The 16,407-nt window shown below is 62.6% G+C and overlaps 1 protein-coding gene across 7 annotated transcripts; it reads right to left on the bottom strand.

Annotated features, from left to right (window-relative positions):
• Positions 1-1,305: 1,305 nt before the first annotated feature.
• GLI4 (GLI family zinc finger 4) lies at positions 1,306-13,185 on the bottom strand. 7 transcript variants are annotated; one of them, XM_060611459.3, is made up of 5 exons: positions 13,079-13,185; positions 12,560-12,703; positions 6,705-6,866; positions 3,246-3,365; positions 1,307-2,524 (listed from the first exon to the last, which is right to left on the bottom strand). In XM_060611459.3, exons 1-5 carry the CDS (start codon positions 13,163-13,165, stop codon positions 1,607-1,609), a joined length of 1,431 nt encoding a protein of 476 aa, XP_060467442.2. In that variant the 5' UTR covers positions 13,166-13,185; the 3' UTR covers positions 1,307-1,606. The 7 variants fall into 7 exon arrangements, with proteins under 7 accessions (XP_060467443.2, XP_078297659.1, XP_060467442.2 ...); XM_060611460.3 differs by lacking the exon at positions 6,705-6,866 and having other exon boundaries at positions 1,306-2,524; XM_078441535.2 differs by lacking the exons at positions 12,560-12,703; positions 13,079-13,185 and adding an exon at positions 8,394-8,589 and having other exon boundaries at positions 1,308-2,532.
• Between the last annotated feature and the right edge of the window lie 3,222 nt (positions 13,186-16,407).

The following is a 16,407-nucleotide window of genomic DNA, read 5'->3' as shown; positions in this document are numbered from 1 at the left end:
CCCGGGGATGGATGGTGAATGGCAGGGCCCCCAGCAGAGCCCCCTCCTCAGGATGGTTCCAAGGTGCCTGGGGCTGGGAATAGCCCTTGCCCCTCTGGTGGCTACAAGGGAAGGAGTTGGATCTGGGCCTGCTTTAAGCTCTGCTCTGTGTCCTGGTGAGAGGGCACACCTGTAGCAGGGGGCATTGGGCCAACGCTATGGCATCAGGTGCAATTCTTATCCTTGCTTGTGGCGGTGAATTCTGTGTGTCAACTTGACTAAGCCATGGGGTGCTTAGAAATTTGGTCAAACGTTATTCTGGGTATGTCTGTGAAGCTGTTTCTGGATGAGATCAACATTTCATTTAGTAGACTGAGTAAAACAGGCTGCCTCTCAGTGTGGGTGGGCCTCATTTAATCAGTTGAAAGACTGACTAGAACAAAAAGGTCCGGTTTGACTCATGCAGGCGCTGCCCCATCCAGTCCTTCTAGACAGGTGTGCAGGGCACAGGCGTCTGTGGGATAGTCTAGGGTGGTGTGGAGGACCGCCAGGCTCTGCTCTTGGGGGCTGCCTGCCGGGTCGGGTCCTGGTGCCGGTGTCCAAGTGCACTCTCCACGTAGAGGCTGCAGGATGACCCTTCCAGCGCTCGGCCTGATGCCACTGCTCCCCGGGACGCCCTGGGGTCTATGCGTGCAGGCTCTGCGGCCTGGTTGCTGGAGGGCAGAGGCCCCGCAAACCTTTGCGGTATTAGGGAGGGCAAGGTGCGAAGAAGGTCGCCGTCCCTCCTCTCTCAGGCCACAGCGCCACCAGCAGAGACGCCTCAGCTGATGTCCTGAGACTGACATCTACTCCTCTCCCCTAGAGCTGCTCTCACCTGGAGCGGGGGCGCATGGCGAGAGTCCAAAGTGCTTGGTGGCCACGGGGCCCTGGGAGTGGGGCCGAGAGAGGCGAGGCAGCCCAACCGCAGGGCCCTCAGGACAGGGTCCCGGCCGAAAGGCTTGGAGCTGGGGAGGTGAGGCTCGGAGTTGAGCTGGGGGAAGGGCCAGGCAGCCCCTGGGTGTGGGGACGGAGCGGGGTCGCGAGTGGTCAGGAGGGGGCAGGTGCCTGCTTCCCCACCCGGCTGAGCTCTGTCCCTACTGGAAGTCCGAAACCAAGGCCCGGCTGCCGCTGCCGAGGCCTAGGCCCGTCTGGAGGCGCACGGTCCGGGCCCCACCTTCTGGTGTCTGGAGCATTTGGCGCGTGGCTGCGGCTGCGGGAACCGACAGGAGGCACCCCGCCTGGGGCAGAGGCAGGGTGAGCCCCGACCTCGCCCGCCCCGCCTTGGCTCTCTCTGCGTCTGGAAACACCCGGCTGTGGCTCCAGGTCGGTCATGAGGCCTCCGGGCCCAGGTCAGTTAGGACCGCCGGGAGGTCCCAGGAGACCAGACGCGGGACACTCCTCTCCAGGGACAGGCAGGGGCGACTCCTACTTCCGTCAATCAAAAAGAATTTATTCGGGCCACTCGGCGCCGAGCAGGACCGGGGCAGGAGGCGGGGGCCCTCTCTCCGGAGCCTCCCCCTCCATCGGGGGCCGCCCCGCCGCCCCCCACCCCCACCCCCACCCGGGGCCGCAGGCCGCCCGCCGCGCGCTACTCCCGGTAGTGCACCCGCTGGTGCTGGATGAGCTGCGAGCTCTGGCCGAAGGCCTTGCCGCAGGCGCCGCAGGCGAAGGGCTTCTCGCCCGTGTGGGTCCGCAGGTGCCGAAAGAAGTGCGAGCGGCCGCGGAAGGCCTTGCCGCAGTCGGGGCACTCGTACGGCTTCTCGCCCGTGTGGATGCGCTGGTGCTCGATGAGCACGGAGCTCCAGATGAAGGCCTTGCCGCACTGGCTGCAGGCGTACGGCTTCTCGCCCGTGTGCAGCCGCTGGTGCCGCACCAGGTTGGAGCTCTGGCTGAAGGCCTGGCCGCACTCGCCGCACTCGTAGGGCTTCTCTCCGTTGTGGACGCGCAGGTGCTGCGTGAAGTGCGAGCTGTGGCTGAAGGCGCGGCCGCACTGGCCGCACTCGTACGGCTTCTCGCCCGTGTGGATGCGGTGGTGCTGGATGAAGCCCGACCAGCCGCGGAAGCGCTTGCCGCACTCGTGGCAGGCGTACGGCTTCTCGCCCGTGTGGATGCGTTGGTGCTTGAGCAGCAGCGACTTGTACTTGAAGCTCTTGCCGCAGGCCTCGCACCTGTGCGGCTTCCCGGCCCGCGGGCCGCCCTGCCGGACCCCGGGGCCCGGGCCCCTGCCGAAGCCGCCCTCCGGCTCGGCGGCCCGCTCGGGGTCCCCCTCGGTCCCGGAGGCTCCCTGCGGCGGCGGCGGTGGCGTCACGCGCCAGGTGCCCCTCTTCTGGGGGCAGGGCGCGGTCCCCGGCGGCTGGCCCGTGGGCCGCTCCGAGCTGGACTCCTGCCCAAAGCTGTCCCCACACTTGGGTCTACGGGGAAGGCTCCTCAGGGGCCCCCTGTCCTGGTGCACCTCCTCTTCAGGGTCGCGGGGGTGGGGAGAGGAGGGAGCCGGCTCCGGCTCCGCCTCGGAATCTGGAATCAGAAACGGAGAGCGGGATGGCACCAGCAGGGGGCGCCACAGTGCTGGGGACCAGGGCGAGGGCAGACCCAGAGTGAGGCAGCCAAGCCCCGCCCCCTCCTCCCAAAAGTGCTGCCCAGGCTCCCGGCAGAAATGCGGGGTTCGCCCCCTCCCGAGGCTCCGCAGGCCCGTGCCCCTCCGGAGCACTTCCGGGGGCAGCCGTCTCCTGGCCCGGCTCCTCCACTCCCCTCTTGACACTGTGGCAGGGAGGGTCGGCTTCCCAGGGATCCAAGCTCTGAAGCCTCCGGCGTCTCCGGGGAGCTCAGTGTACGGGACAGAGCCCCCGAGGAGGCATTTTGCCGGCTTCACACGGGGTGGGGGGTGGCAAGGGGCTGAGGGACCAGAGCAGCGGACAAGTGGAGGCTGAGGGCACTACACACGGGAAAGAGGGGGCCCAGGGCGACACCCTGGCTGCTGGCAGGGGGACGGGAGCACAGCTGAGCGGAAGACGCCGACTGACTATGGGCTCTGGACCGGGGAAGGGGTCTGGACCGCACTCACAACCTGGGGAAACGTCAGCGACACGCCTGGACGGAACGGGGTAGAGGCCACTGGGGACAGAAGTGAACGCCGAGCCAGGGACAGGTGGGACCCAGTGTCCTGGCGGCGGCAGCCGTGGGGAGACGCACCCGTGGGCAGGGCCCGGATCGGGGTTCTGCTCACCCACCCGGCCAGCAGGTACCTCGGCCGATCCGGACCTCCTCCACATCTCGGAGATCCAGGTGGGACCGCTCCTCCTCCTCCTGCGGTGGCTGGGAGAGCACCTCAGGGCTGCAGCCGGGGGAGTCTGGGGGCACAGGGGACGGGGCTCATCTCCCCCTCCTCTCCAATCTAGCCCAGGCCTCGATCAGCTGCCTGCAGGTGCCACTTGCTCCCGGGTGGTGCCCCCGTGGAGCTGGTGCTCTCCAAGAGCCATTTGGGTAGATGCTGCAGCCACGTGACACCCCTCTCCTGAGCGTGAGGGTCCCGAGGCACTGCTTGGTTGCTCTGGAGTAGGGGCAAGGGTGTGTGCCCTAACCAAAGCCGCCTGGGCCTTCCTGGGGTGCAACCGGCACGCGTTCCCCTCCCTGGGCCCCCAACTGCCCCCCACCCTCCGTGAAGGGCCCGGGCCCTGGCCGGGCTGCGTCCCACCAGGTGGACATGCTGGTTCCTGCTCATGGGGCCCCATACTGAACCAACCTCCCACGCTGCTCAGTGCTGTGTCCCCCGTCACCGGCCGCCTCTGGGGAGGCTGTGACACGGCACCTGCACCAGGGAGAGGCTTGCTCTACCTCAGCGGAGGCGGCCAGGCCTGGGGCCGGCCTTCTGGGGGTGGGGGGAAGGCTGTGGGTGGGGTTCTGGGGCCACGGAGCAACAGGAACTTTTCTAGAAGGAAGGGGTGCGCCTTTTCATAAAGTGGTACAGGAAGTCCATGCTCGGGTGTGGACGAGGGGAGGAGTGAGTGGGGTGGGGGGTAACCAGAGTTCAGGTCTCAGGTGTCCAAGCCAGGGGCCTGGTCTGGAAGGCCAGCCCCTGGCTGGGGGTGGGGGGTGGTGCTGCCCCTGCTACACAGGTCGTCCCGCCCACCCTGGGGCCACGTGTCTTTCTCTGTCACTTGCTCCTGCCCACAGACTACCCCTCCAGCCGCAGGGCTCCAGACCATACCTTCCAGAACGCATTCTGGAAGCACAGCCTTGTGGCAGGCCCCTTGGCTGGTTCAGCACAGACCTGGCTCCTAATGTGTCTGTCCCGTTCTGCACCCCTCCTGCCCAGCTCCCTGCTCTGGAGGCACAGGGAGGGGCAGCCTCGGCGACTTTATGCCCACACCACCCCCAGGGGCCGGCCAAGTGCCCTGTGCGCATGTGGCTCCTTTCACCTGCTCTGGCGGACCAACGGCTTGCCGGACACCCTCACAGCCCACCAGCACTGTGCTCAGCTAGTTAGAAACTGGCTCTTGTGTAAGGAGGACGTGGGAGACTAATGGGATCCAGTCCCGGGGGGGGGGGGGAGGAGGGTGAGGGGCCCCAGGCTTCACAGGGTGGACCCCACCCCCAATGTGCTTTCTGGCCCACCTCACCAACTCCGGCCTGGGAGTTGGGAAGCTGGGGCTCCGTAAGTCCCAGCCCCCCTGGCTGGAGGGCCCTGGGCAGGTTCCTGAAATGCTGGGGTCTCTCCAGGGAAGACACTGGAACACCGAGGAACCGCCCCAACAGAAGAAATGAGCTCGAGACCGTGAGGGGTAGATCCTGCCCCGGGTAACCGATTGGTGGCGGGGCCCAGTTCTCGACGACGCTGGGTCAGTTTCCAGGAGGAGGGATGAAAGCATCGCCTCTCCTCCCTCCGCGCCCTCCGCCTCCCCTCCAGCCACGCCCCCTCCAATGACCACACCCCTCAGCGCCTGCAAGGAGGGTCTGCTGGAGGCCCCGCCTCTCTCTTCTTTAGGGTCAACCCTGGTTCGTTCCCTGGCCGGCAGGCCCTGCCCACTTGTTCCTGGACAGTCCATGGAGCGCTGAGGCTGCTGTTTGCGGCCAACACTGCCTCTCACTGGGCAAAGTCTCAGGCACACAAGGCACTTGTATGTGATTCAGGGGGCCAAGCCGGGCCCCTCTGGGCTCTTGCTACCTGGAGACTGGACCAGGGGCAGCCCCAAGCCGCGTGGGCTCGAGGGCCTGCATCCTGGGCACCAGCCTTCTCATCCCGCAGAGCCAATGTGGTCAGCATGGCTTCCAGGACAGCCCCGCCCCGGTCCCGAGTCCCGAGTCCATGCCACTTAGGAGCTGTGAGCCGTGAGCCGTGAGCCATGAGCCACGGCTTGCTGGGCCCGGTCCGGGGAGAGAGTTGAGGGCATGGGCTTGAGTCAGCCTGATGTGTTCTCAGTCCCACTGGCCTGTATTGGCTCCCGTCTGGGCCCCCATGTCCCTGTCCGGAACATGGGGATAGGTCCTGCCTTGCAGGCGGTGGTGAGTGTGGCGGGAAAACGTGGAGGTTAAGGGTGGGCCTCAGAGTCCCGACCGCACGGGGCAGGAGCACAGCCACGGGGGAGCCCCGGCCAAGGCCCTGAACCATCGTGCGGGGGGAGGCGGCCACCCCGGCGAAGGCCTGCGGCGCATGTGCTGGGTGCCGTCCCGGCTCCTTCTGCGCAGCACCTAGCTCCGTACCCACCCCACACCCCCAGTCCGGCCCACCCCAGGGATGGGCAGGGGCCAGGATGGCTCCTGGAACCGGGAACAGCGTGGAGCCAGCTAGGCGCTGCTGCCCTTTCGGCCTTGGACCAACCTGGGGGGTGAATGACACGTTCCCTAGCTGTGTGTGACCTCATGCCACCCCGTGACCTCTGTGGACCTCACTGTCCTCATCTGTTAATGGCCACCAGAGAGTGTGGTCACTGGACCTCGAGATGACCCACAGCCCTTGGCACAGAGCCTGGCATGTCTCAACCGTCATCCCATTGCTCACTGTGACGCTGAGACCCGACAAGGAGGGCTCCGGGCACGCGGCAAGCCATGCCCCGAGCCATGCCCCTGGGCTCAGTGCCCGCACACTAGGACAGAGGTGGGATGAAACGCATGCTGACCCCTGACCTGGCTGTCATCAGCTCATGTGTGTCCTGAGCTGTAAGGCCAGGCCTCCTGTGGAACATGGGCGTGGACAGAACCCCGGGACTGAGCAGGAGCAAGACCCAGGGGGCACCGCATGCCACGGGGCGTGGACACCCCCTCTCAGCACCGGCCGCCTCACTAGTCATTGGCTACTTCCGTGACTTTGATATCCCGAGACCCCGCCAGGAGGGTAGCACAAGGCTGGCAGCTGCATCCCTGCAGGTCCCTGGGGGCCCCAACCCAGACCAGCCGGCCCAGAACTCAGGGTGCTCTATTTTCTTGGTGTGGGAGCAAAGGCTCATAAAGGGAGACAGGCGGACACAGGGCCCTGCCTGCCCAACATGGTCCTGGGGGACTGTCCCCTAGGGAGCTGTTGCTCACAAGGCTCAGTCTCCGGCCTCAACCTCGGCTGCCCATGTCCCGACCCAAGTGCAAGGGTGCAGGAGCCCCAGCAGCCGTGAGCTGCCTTGTTTCTGGCCGCGCTGCCAGTGGTGCGGGGTGGGCGGGTGGTGCAGGGAGGTGGAGGGAGCGCAGCGCAGGGTGAGTACCGTGTTGATGACCGTGGAGGTGAAGCCGGGCCTCGAGGCGGTGGGTTCCAGGTGTCCCTGGTGACGCAAGATTGACAGGGGACGGGACACGAGGGGGCTCCTGACCGTCCCCCAGGGTCGCCATCTTCCCCAAGGCCTGCTGAAGGTATGCACACCTGGGACCTGGGGAAATGAAAACCATGGCAGGATGACGGGGGTCGGAGGAGTGTGTGGAGGGTGGGGGCGATGCCAACTGCCGATCAGCCATGGGGAACGGGGGGCTCCTTCGCTGGCGGAGAGGGGCAAGGATGTCAAGAGGTGCCACGTGGGACCTGGGGTGAGAGGCAGCCGGGCCCCCGGTTCGTCTACCCCACCACGGGGCGGCACCAGCACCTGTGTGGGGACCTGAGCCCTCATCCCGGCGATGGCCTCAATGTCCTCCCAGCCCACACCCTAAGGCACGCTGCACCTCCCTGAAAACCTCCCACGCTACAGCAGCGGGCTGCGCAGGAGGAGGAGGAGGGTGGGAAACTGAACTCTGCCTGCTGGGGCACAAACATTCTAGATTAAATCTTGACAACACAATTCCTGGGAGGAAAACCGTCCTCCTCAGACCCTGAAGGGCCCTCAGAGGCTGCAGGCTGCCAACCACATCTGACTGCCCGAGCCTCCTCGGCGGTGGAAGGTACTCTGCTTTGATGTGGTTTGCAAGAGTGGTTCGGTCCCACGTGAGAAGAACTTTTCTTTCACACTGTGGTGGAGCAGGACTGCTTACTGGGATGTGAAGAGGGCATGGGAAGAACAAAAGTTAAAGTACATTAAGCAATGGTTGCAAACAGTATCTGGTTCGAGGAAGTGGGGAGGCAGCCCCAACAGGGCTCCTCAGCGGCGCCTGGGCCATCCCGGTCAGCCCCCGCCTCCCGGGCAGCCCTCGGTCCCTGGTGATGGGAAGGGTCACAGACACTCAGGGAAGTGGACATAAGCGGACACAGGGTGGGGCTGCAGGCATGACATCTGGGTGCAGGTCCCCACGCTCCTCTCATCTTGTTACTCGGCTAACCTGCTGGGACTCGTCGGGACAGGGCACGCACCGCCCCCCCCTCCGCCCCGGGCCGCCTGCGCGGAGGTGGCGCTCACACAGGGACGCCCACCGGGACGCGAGCACAAACTCTGGGGCCACACTGCTGCAACCGACTGGAGGCGGAGGGGACAGAGATGCCCCGGCCAGCGGCTGACCTTCCCCGCCCCCCCCCGCCCCCCCCGCCTCCGCTCTCCTCCCGGCCTGGAGCCCGCGCCCCGCGGAGAAGGGCCCGCTCTCGGGGCGCTAGGCGGCGGAGCGCTGCCCGCCCCGGCTGAGGTCCGGCGCTCACACTCGCGACTGCGGACTTCTCGGAGCCTCCGTTCCCCACCTGCAAAGTGGGCACCGCGACGACCCCGTCGCCGGGGTTCCGGGGGCGCGGGGAGGCGCCCAGCAAGCGGACCCTCGCGATCGCCAGGGGCCAGTGAGCCCGCTGCGGCCCGCTACCCCGCGGAGGCCTCCGCTCCGGCTGGGCGGTCACCCGCGCCCCACGGGCCGAGCCCGGGCCACGGTCACGGCAGCGCGGGGACGCCCGGGGCGGGGCCCGCGGGGACGCCACGCGAGCGCGAGCGGGCGGCCGGGCCGAGCATCCCCGCCGCCGCCGCCGCCGCCGCCACCCGGCGCCCACTCACCTTCCGAGCGGGAGGCGGCCGCCCGCGCGCCGGCCGGAAGTGCGCCCTCGCCCCGCCCCGGCCTCGCGCGTGCACTTCCGGGACGCTCTGGGCTCCGGAGGACCGGCGCCTCCGTGGCGCGGGGAGGGCCCGGCTGACCCGGGCGGGACGGGCGCCCCCAGCCCCGCAGCGATCTCGCCGTCCCCGAGCCCTCCCGGCGGCAACAGCCCCTAGTCCACCGAAGAGCTGCACCCAAAGCATCCTCAGGGGCACCTCTTCCCTCGCGGTGTTCCTTCTGGACGGCCACCGATTGCTGGGGAGCTGGCTGAAAACAGACTCTCCTTTTTTGGACTGTCTCAAGGGCCCCTCTAAACTGCCTACCACCAAAATGTTCCCAAACCCTAGGGCCTGAGGAGCGGCTGTTACAAAATTTCCCCAAACTTAACATGGAATTCTTCCTGCTGTTCCTCCGAAGTCTTTCAGCCCCGTTCTGATACATCCCCCCAAAGAAATTTAGGCGTCAGTCTCCTTCTTGTTAGGAAAAGCAAATAGCTGGAAACAGCTTCTGTGAACCAACCCAGCAGGGATGGACGTCCAGGCATTTGCTTGCCGCCCTGGCCCTGAGTCCCGGCGGGTGGACAGCATGAAGACAGGAAGGGAAGACCCACAGCCAGGGAGCCCCCAGCTGCAGGGATGCTTGGGGCGGAGGGAGGGGAGACCAAGCCCAAGCATCTGGACACTGGCCCCAGGCAGGAGAGAAGCTGGAAGACCAGGGGCTTGTGAAGGACTCGCTGTGTGTGTGTGTGTGTGTGTGTATGGGGGCGGGGGGGGGGGGGGGGGGGTAGGGGGGAGACAGGCTGGTACCAGCCCGCAGCAAAACATACTCCTGCCAAAACGTAGAAAGTGCGGACAGCTGCTGCCTGCTCCCAGCTCTGCCAGCCTCACTCCCCGCACATGCAGGGTTCCAGCCGCTAGGCCCTGTAAAAATCCCCTGCGGCGGCTCCCCTCCGCCTGATCTAATGCCAGGCCCTAGGGTATACCTGGGACAGGCCAGCTCCTGGCGTCAGTGGCGCTCACATTCTTTTTTTTTTTTTTTTTTTAATTTTTTTTTTTTAAACGTTTTATTTATTTTTGAGACAGAGGGAGACAGAGCATGAACGGGGGAGGGGCAGAGAGAGAGGGGGAGACACAGAATCGGAAGCAGGCTCCAGGCTCCGAGCCATCAGCCCAGAGCCCGACGCGGGGCTCGAACTCGCGGACCGCGAGATCGTGACCTGAGCTGAAGTCGGACGCTCAACCGACTGAGCCACCCAGGCGCCCCTGGAGCTCACATTCTAGTGCGTGTGGGAGAGAAACAACAAATTGGCAAACACACCCACACCACAGGTGTAAAAGCTTTAAGGAAGCACACAAGGGCTCTGTGGTCCAAGGAGAGCTCACCAAGGAAGTGACATCACCGGGGGGGGGGGGGGGGAACGGAGGGAGGGAGAGAGTAGGGCAAGCTGGTCACACAAAGGCTGGAGGGAAGAGTATTCAAAGCAGAAGAGCACGTGAAAGGTCCTGAGACACGAGTGTCGCCAAAGGTTTGGAAGAGCCCAGGCAGGCTGGGAGCTGGATCAAGGTGGATGAGTAGTCTGGAAGCCACGATTAGGAACCAGGAGGTACCGAAGGTCCTGGGCAGGGGAGTGAGATCTTAGGTGCATTTTAAGATTGGTTTGGGGCAGCAGGGAGGTGGGAGGAGACCGGTGGTTTAGATGGAGACCAGGCTGGGTAGGACCCGAGTTGGGGATCAAATTCTGACAGCACCTGCAGTTGGGTGGGGTGTGGGGCATGGCGACTCGGGGTTCAGTCCAGAGTATGGCCACAGGTCTGCTGAGATGGCTCGCTGGCCACAAGCCAAGTTCTGTTTTGGACGTGTGGCCCACGACACAGTGGTGGCTGGGGGCTCACCTCTCCCTGCTCCCCTCTCAGTCTGCCCCTCCTCCTCTCCTGGCCAGCCGTGTGTGGCCCTGCCGGTTTAGCTTCAAAGTGGGGCAGGGCACACTCCTGTTCCCTAGGAGGATGGGGAGCTGCGGGGGGGGGGGGGGGGGTACTGCTACTGAGCCTTTGGGCCAATCATGCTTCCCACCTGCCTCTGCCCCACTTTCCGGGGACTCGGCCCCAGTCCTGCGGTCCCACCAGCCTCCTCAGCCCGAACAGCATCCTGTCGGTGTTCAGGTTTCTGCTCAAAGCTGCCTCACCTTGCTTTCCAGCCCATAAGCCTTGTCAACAGCCCTGTCTGTACCCCGGCCCATCACCTGACTTCGGGTCTAACTCGAGTCTTGCCCTTGGCTGGGTCCTTTGCCACCAGGCATCCTGTGCTCTGTGGGGCGCTGGGCAGCTTCCCTGCCCCCACCCACATGTATAGCACCTCCCCTCAGCTGGGACAACCAAAAATGTCTCCAGATACTACCATATCCCCTTCTGGGGGCAGGACTGCCCTCGGGAGGATGGCTGTTCCATGCAAGGCAACGTGAATGAGGGCATGGGGGGTGGGCCAGCCTGAGCTCTTCAGGACTTAGGGCCTGAAGGGGGTGATCCCAGGCAGGGCACGTCCCAGACCCCCTCCAGGGCTACGACCACAGGCATCAGGCCACCAAGGAACGGGTAGTTTCCCAGAATCTGGGGCCGAGAAGACCGTGTCTATTGAGGGACACAGTATGTTGTCACACGAGGGGCCACTCTCCTGCTAAGTCCGCAAATCCTCCTCTGATTGACGCGTCAGTCTCTTACAAGTCTGGTGAATGTGAGGCAGCGCCTCCCTGGGGAGTCTCGACTGCACCCCCAAACTGCAGCGAGATGAACGGGACCCAGTGAATGGGTCAGAACTGAGGTTTATTACAGGGAAACAGAGTATCCACAGGAAATAGGACACAGAAGCGTTCTGGGATGAATGGGAAGCAGCCGGCAAGGAGTGCAGAACCCAGGCAACACCCTTCTGGATTAAGAGAGCGCGTGAAGTGTAGACCATAGGAACCAGGATAAAAACAAGACAGAACAGGTCTCCAGACGTCGAACACACTCACTGAGGACTGAAGGAAAGTTCAACAGACATGACTAGTTGGAAATTTACATTTCACGGGCCCACCAGCACCAGCGGTGCGAGCCTGTGTGCGGACAGTCCAGCGGCCACCTTGCCTGGCCACGTGTGGACAGGGCCACGCACCTCAGCAGCAGTGTAAGGAGAACCCCGGTACACCCAGCGCTCAAGCTCACCAGGAAACAAACACGTGTTCATACCGGAAGGCCATGCGGGGAAGGCTGCAGTGACCTGGGGCACATGGGCTGGGACAGGGGGCGTGTGGGGCCCCCAGCGCCGGATCCACGTGTGCACTGGGGCTGAAGCCCCCCAGGTACTCCCCCTGCAGGCCTCGGACACCCGCAGAGTCCCCGGGCAGCAGCGCCAGGCTGCCCCCGAGCTCTGCACCCTGGCAGGACTCTGGTCCCGGGGCCCGGGGCGGGGGGGGGGGGGGGGGGGGGGGACCACCAGCTCGTGGTCTGTGGAACAGGCGACTGGAGTCTGTGAGGACGACACCGGGAGACCACGAACTCTAAGCTCCCTGCACAGAGGTCCCCGAAGGCCTGGGCCGCCCCAGAGCAAAGCCATGTCCTCAGGCCACAGACCCAGAGCCTGGCCACCACTGTCCTGGCCACTCCCGCCCTGAACTGGCCCTTTCTGGTCCCAATACTGTTTCCCTTCCCTTCCCTGGACGACCCCTCCACCCTGCTGAGAACCCTACCCTTGGTCCAGAGCACGTCCCAAGTGTCCCTGTGCCACAGGCTTCTGCCACGAGCACAGGACCACCTCCAGTCCTGCCTCGCTCTGTGGCGTGTCTGGGGGCCTAGCTCACTTGCAGGGGAAGGAATGACACTTTGGTGTCCAGACTAGGGATGGACACAAGAGGTCACTAGAAATCAAGCCCAGGTGACATCCCGGTGCCTACAGGCTCCCCAGGAAGGCAGGGGACCTGGCAGAGACCAGAGTCCGGAGCCACGGGTCAGCCCCCCGATCTGTGGGGAGAGGGAGCAGACCCCCCCCCCCCCCCACACATGGCCCTCACTGCTCACTCTCCCACGGTGCTGGCTCCCACCTTCCCTCAGATTGAGGCCAGACGAGGCTGGGAGGGACAGTTGCCGGCCCAACTCACGGGATGCCAGTGGTAAGGACGATCGGTGTTGCGTCCCCGGGACATCCGCAGCCATCCCCGTGTCTGTTCCATTCGAAGGCCTCCATGGCGCCCCTGCTGTCGCAGAGCCCTCCATGCAGGGCAGGGCCCTCTAACTGCTCCTCCTGCAACGGGAACCATGCTCAGCGCCCCTCCCCCTACCCCAGCGCTTTCACACTTGGAAAAGGCCTTTCTCTGGGACTTTCCAGGAGCAGAGCGCTGGGAGTCCTGGACTTGCCTGCAGCGCAATCCTAGAAGGCCGGTGGTGTCAGGACTGGCCTCCTGGGGGGGTGGGGCCGGAGGGGTGAACTTTGTGGCCTTCCGGGTCCAGGTTCGGAACCAGGTGAGGGCACCCCCCGCCTCAGGGAGTTCGCCCGTGAACCCCTTCTCTCCACTCATTGGCAGGCATCTCCCGGTGTGGGTTTTCTGCCGCCAAGCTGCCCGTCCTGCCTGTGCCCCGTGTCCCCACCTGTCCCTTAGACGTTTTCTTTCTGCTCACCCCGGGGGTTTCCTCTCCTCTTCCGTACAGATCTCCATCCGTCCTCGGAGCTCGGGAATGTCCGGAATTCTGTCAGGCCTGAGGTTCATGTTTAGGCGTGTTGCATCAGGACCTTCTTGACTGGGGGTGATCTGCTCTCACAACTGGAAACGGACAAGGAAAACCTTCTGAACAAAGAAATGCAATTATTACCTGGTTCGTTGTCGGGAAGCCACAACTACCCAAGTAAGGAGCTGGCTTCCGTCACGTGGAAGCTGGTGTTCGCCAACGCCGTCAGGGGGATGGGCCCCAGACCTGGAAGGCGACAGAACCAGGGGAAAAGTGCTCCCTGTTTCTCAAAAAGCTAAGAAAGTTAGAAGATAAAATACAGTAAAACCTTGGGTTGTGAGGAACTTGTTCTGCAAGATGAGCCAACATTTCTAATAAATTTTAACTTGATAAATGAGCGATGTCTCGCAATAGGGTCACAAGTGGCACCGAACATCACTGGCCCAGGAGGCCCAGGCCCAGGACTGGCCCAGGAGGCCAGTCCTGATGATCACAACAGAGCCAATGGTTCTTCCCCCTCTCTCTCTCTGAGGGACTGTTACGAATGCAATGTCCCATTTCCGCGAAATCCTCAAAAGGAGGCGAAAGCGAGTGTCATTGGATAGGTTCCTTGTTAAAGCTGCACCAAAAGGGGCGCCTGGGTGGCTCAGTCGGTTAAGCATCCACCTTCGGCTCAGGTCACGATCTCATGGTTTGGGGGTTCAAGCCCCGCTTCGGGCTCTGTGCTGACAGCTCGGAGCCTGGAGCCTGCTTCGGATTCTGTGTCTCCCACTCTCTCTGCCCCTCCCGTGCTCATACTCTCTCTCAAAAATAAACAAACATTAAAAAACAAAAATTAAAAAAAATAAAGTGGCACAAAAAGAAAGATCCCATTGAGCCAATAGGTGGCAGTCGTCCTACACAGTAACCCTCCTCTGTCTTGTCTCCCTCACACCAGGCACAAAGGTTTTCAAAGGCAAGTGCAGGTTATTTTTCTATTTTGTATTATGTTACAGTATTGTAATCATTTTTATACCAATGTTTTTGGGCTGTGGAATCAATCATCTGAGTTTCCATCATTTCTTATGGGGACACTCGCTTTGGATTACATGCATGTTTTTGGAACAAGTTATGCTTGCAAACCAAGGTTTAACTGTGTCAAACACACGTAAACTTGCAGTGTATGTGATGTGGCGCGGGACAGAGCTCAGACACCCGCTTACCATCCACACGGCTCAGGAACTAGCTGCCACCAAAAACCCGAGCCCACGTGGCCTCGCCTGCCCGAGGAGCCGTTCTTTCGTCTCTGTCTCGTTTTACTGCATTGATATTTCCAAACAACTTGCTGTTCAGTTCTGCGCTTTATAATAATGACCTCCTGTGACCGACTGACTTCGCTCAGCGTTCTGAGATGCGCAGGTGGTGGTGAGGGTCTGTCCACTGTTGATGCACATTTGAGTTATTTCCAACTTTTCTGACAGTCCGCGTGCTAAACGTCGCTGCACGTGGCTTTCTGGGCACCCACACAAAAGTTCTGTAAGATATTTTAGTAAGTGAAATTTCTACATGAGCACGACAGGGCACATCTTTAACTTGCTAGGACGTGCTATTTTTGCTGCCGAACGGATAGATAGCTTTTTAAAATTGCATATTGTTACCAGCACATCAAACCCAATGGGCTTCTGTCCCTGTGGTAAAATCGACATGGTGTTGATTACTTCAGCCGTCGGAAGCGCACGATTCAGCGGCATTAAGTACCCACGACGCTGTGTACCCACCACCGCGATCTACACCCCTAACCTGGTTACCGTGCCCGTCAGAAACGCTGCACCCGTGAAGGTCTCCCGTCCCCGCCCCTGGTAACCTCCACTCTGCTGTTCTGTCTGTGCGCCGCACAGCAGCCGGCAGGGCCACTGCTTCTCTGGCTTCTCTCACTCGGCACCGTTTCCGCAGTGTGGCGGCGGGCGTGGGGGCTCGTTCCTCTTTCGGCCGAGTAGCATTTCGTCGTGTGGCTACACCACGTCTCGTGGATCTGTTCATCTGGTGAGACTCCCGGGGCATGTCCGTCGGCGGCCACCGCGAACGACGCTGCCCCGCGCCTCCACGCACCTGCTTGATTCCGCATACACAGCTCAGTGAACTCCGCCGACCTTCAACGTGACAACGGGCTGCATCCTCGCTGACGCCTTACCTGGGACTGTTGTCAGATGCCACGGAGACAGCAGCATCGCCTGCTATACGCCCAGGAGGGGTTTCCCATTCCAGGCCGTGCGCACACGTTACTCCCGGCCTCGCTCCAGATGGCGCCGAGGGGAAACCCCGAGGCGGGGGGGGGGGGGGGGGGGGGGGGGGGGGGGGGAAGGCACTGGCCACACGGAGCCCTAGGGCACAGCGCTGCTACGGTTTGGGGAGATATTCTGCATCGGCTTTAGAAAATTCTATTGTATTCCTTACTTGCGGATGTTGGATTTTGGCAAATATTTCTGCAGCTGTTAAGATAATAATATCTGTTATTGTGAGAAATGATAGCCGTTTTAAGCCACATTGGCCTTCCTGAAACAACCCGGTCTGGTCATGCTCCACGACGTTTCCCCGCCGCGCTGGACGCGGCCTGTCGCTATTCCGTCCGGCAGCAGGGGGCGCTGGCTGTGGCGCTGACATCACGGCTCTACTAGCTCATAGAAGGTGAGCTGGTTCTTCTTTCCAGTGTCTGAGTCCACACAAGACTAGAATTTTCTGTTTCTTGAACTCACACTACCTGACTTGAATTCTTTGGGGACACACTCTGTGCAGCAGTGACAGGGTCTTTGGGCGGCGCCCTCTCGTGCTGGCTTCACCACCTGCCCTTTCTCCTAAAACCCGCCTCGTACGCGCTCACAGCCACTGGCTCGCTGCGCTGTCTTTTCCTCCGACGACCTGCTGTCACCTTCCCTCTGCATCCATAACAGTTTACCGGCTCCTTCCCTTTTCCTGGACGCTATTGTCACACGATGCCAGCTTTAACAATCCGTTTTTCCTTTTTAAAATTTTATTATAGAGAGAGTGCAAGGGGGATGGAGGGGCTGAGAGAGGGGGAGAAAGAGCGAGAGAGAGAGAGATGGGGAGGGAATTTCAAGCAGGTTCCACGCTCAGCACAGAGTCCGATGCGGGGCTCGATCCCACGCCCCTGGGACCAGGACCTGAGCTGAAATCAAGAGTCGGGCACTCAGCTGACCAAGCTGAGCCCAGAAGCCACAACAGTCCTTTCAAACACCCAACTTCTGCCTGTGTAATTCTCTCGACAGCCTCCACTCCCACTGGTTTT

Source organism: Panthera onca, chromosome F2 (assembly GCF_046562875.1).
Source record: "Panthera onca isolate mPanOnc1 chromosome F2, mPanOnc1 haplotype 2, whole genome shotgun sequence".
Classification (NCBI taxonomy): Eukaryota; Metazoa; Chordata; class Mammalia; order Carnivora; family Felidae; genus Panthera; species Panthera onca.
This window is presented reverse-complemented; position numbering and strand designations above follow the sequence as displayed.

What these genes read in the sequence shown, in the direction of transcription:
- GLI4 (XM_078441533.2), bottom strand. Translation starts at nt 7,100, where the DNA reads ATGAGGGCTCAGGTCCCCACACAGGTGCTGGTGCCGCCCCGTGGTGGG. An exon ending in CCTCCACGGTCATCAACACG is followed by an intron (nt 3,366 to 6,704) that starts GTACTCACCCTG and finishes CTGTGCCCCCAG; the next exon opens with ACTCCCCCGGCTGCAGCCCT. An exon ending in CCGAGGTACCTGCTGGCCGG is followed by an intron (nt 2,525 to 3,245) that starts GTGGGTGAGCAG and finishes CCAGATTCCGAG; the next exon opens with GCGGAGCCGGAGCCGGCTCC.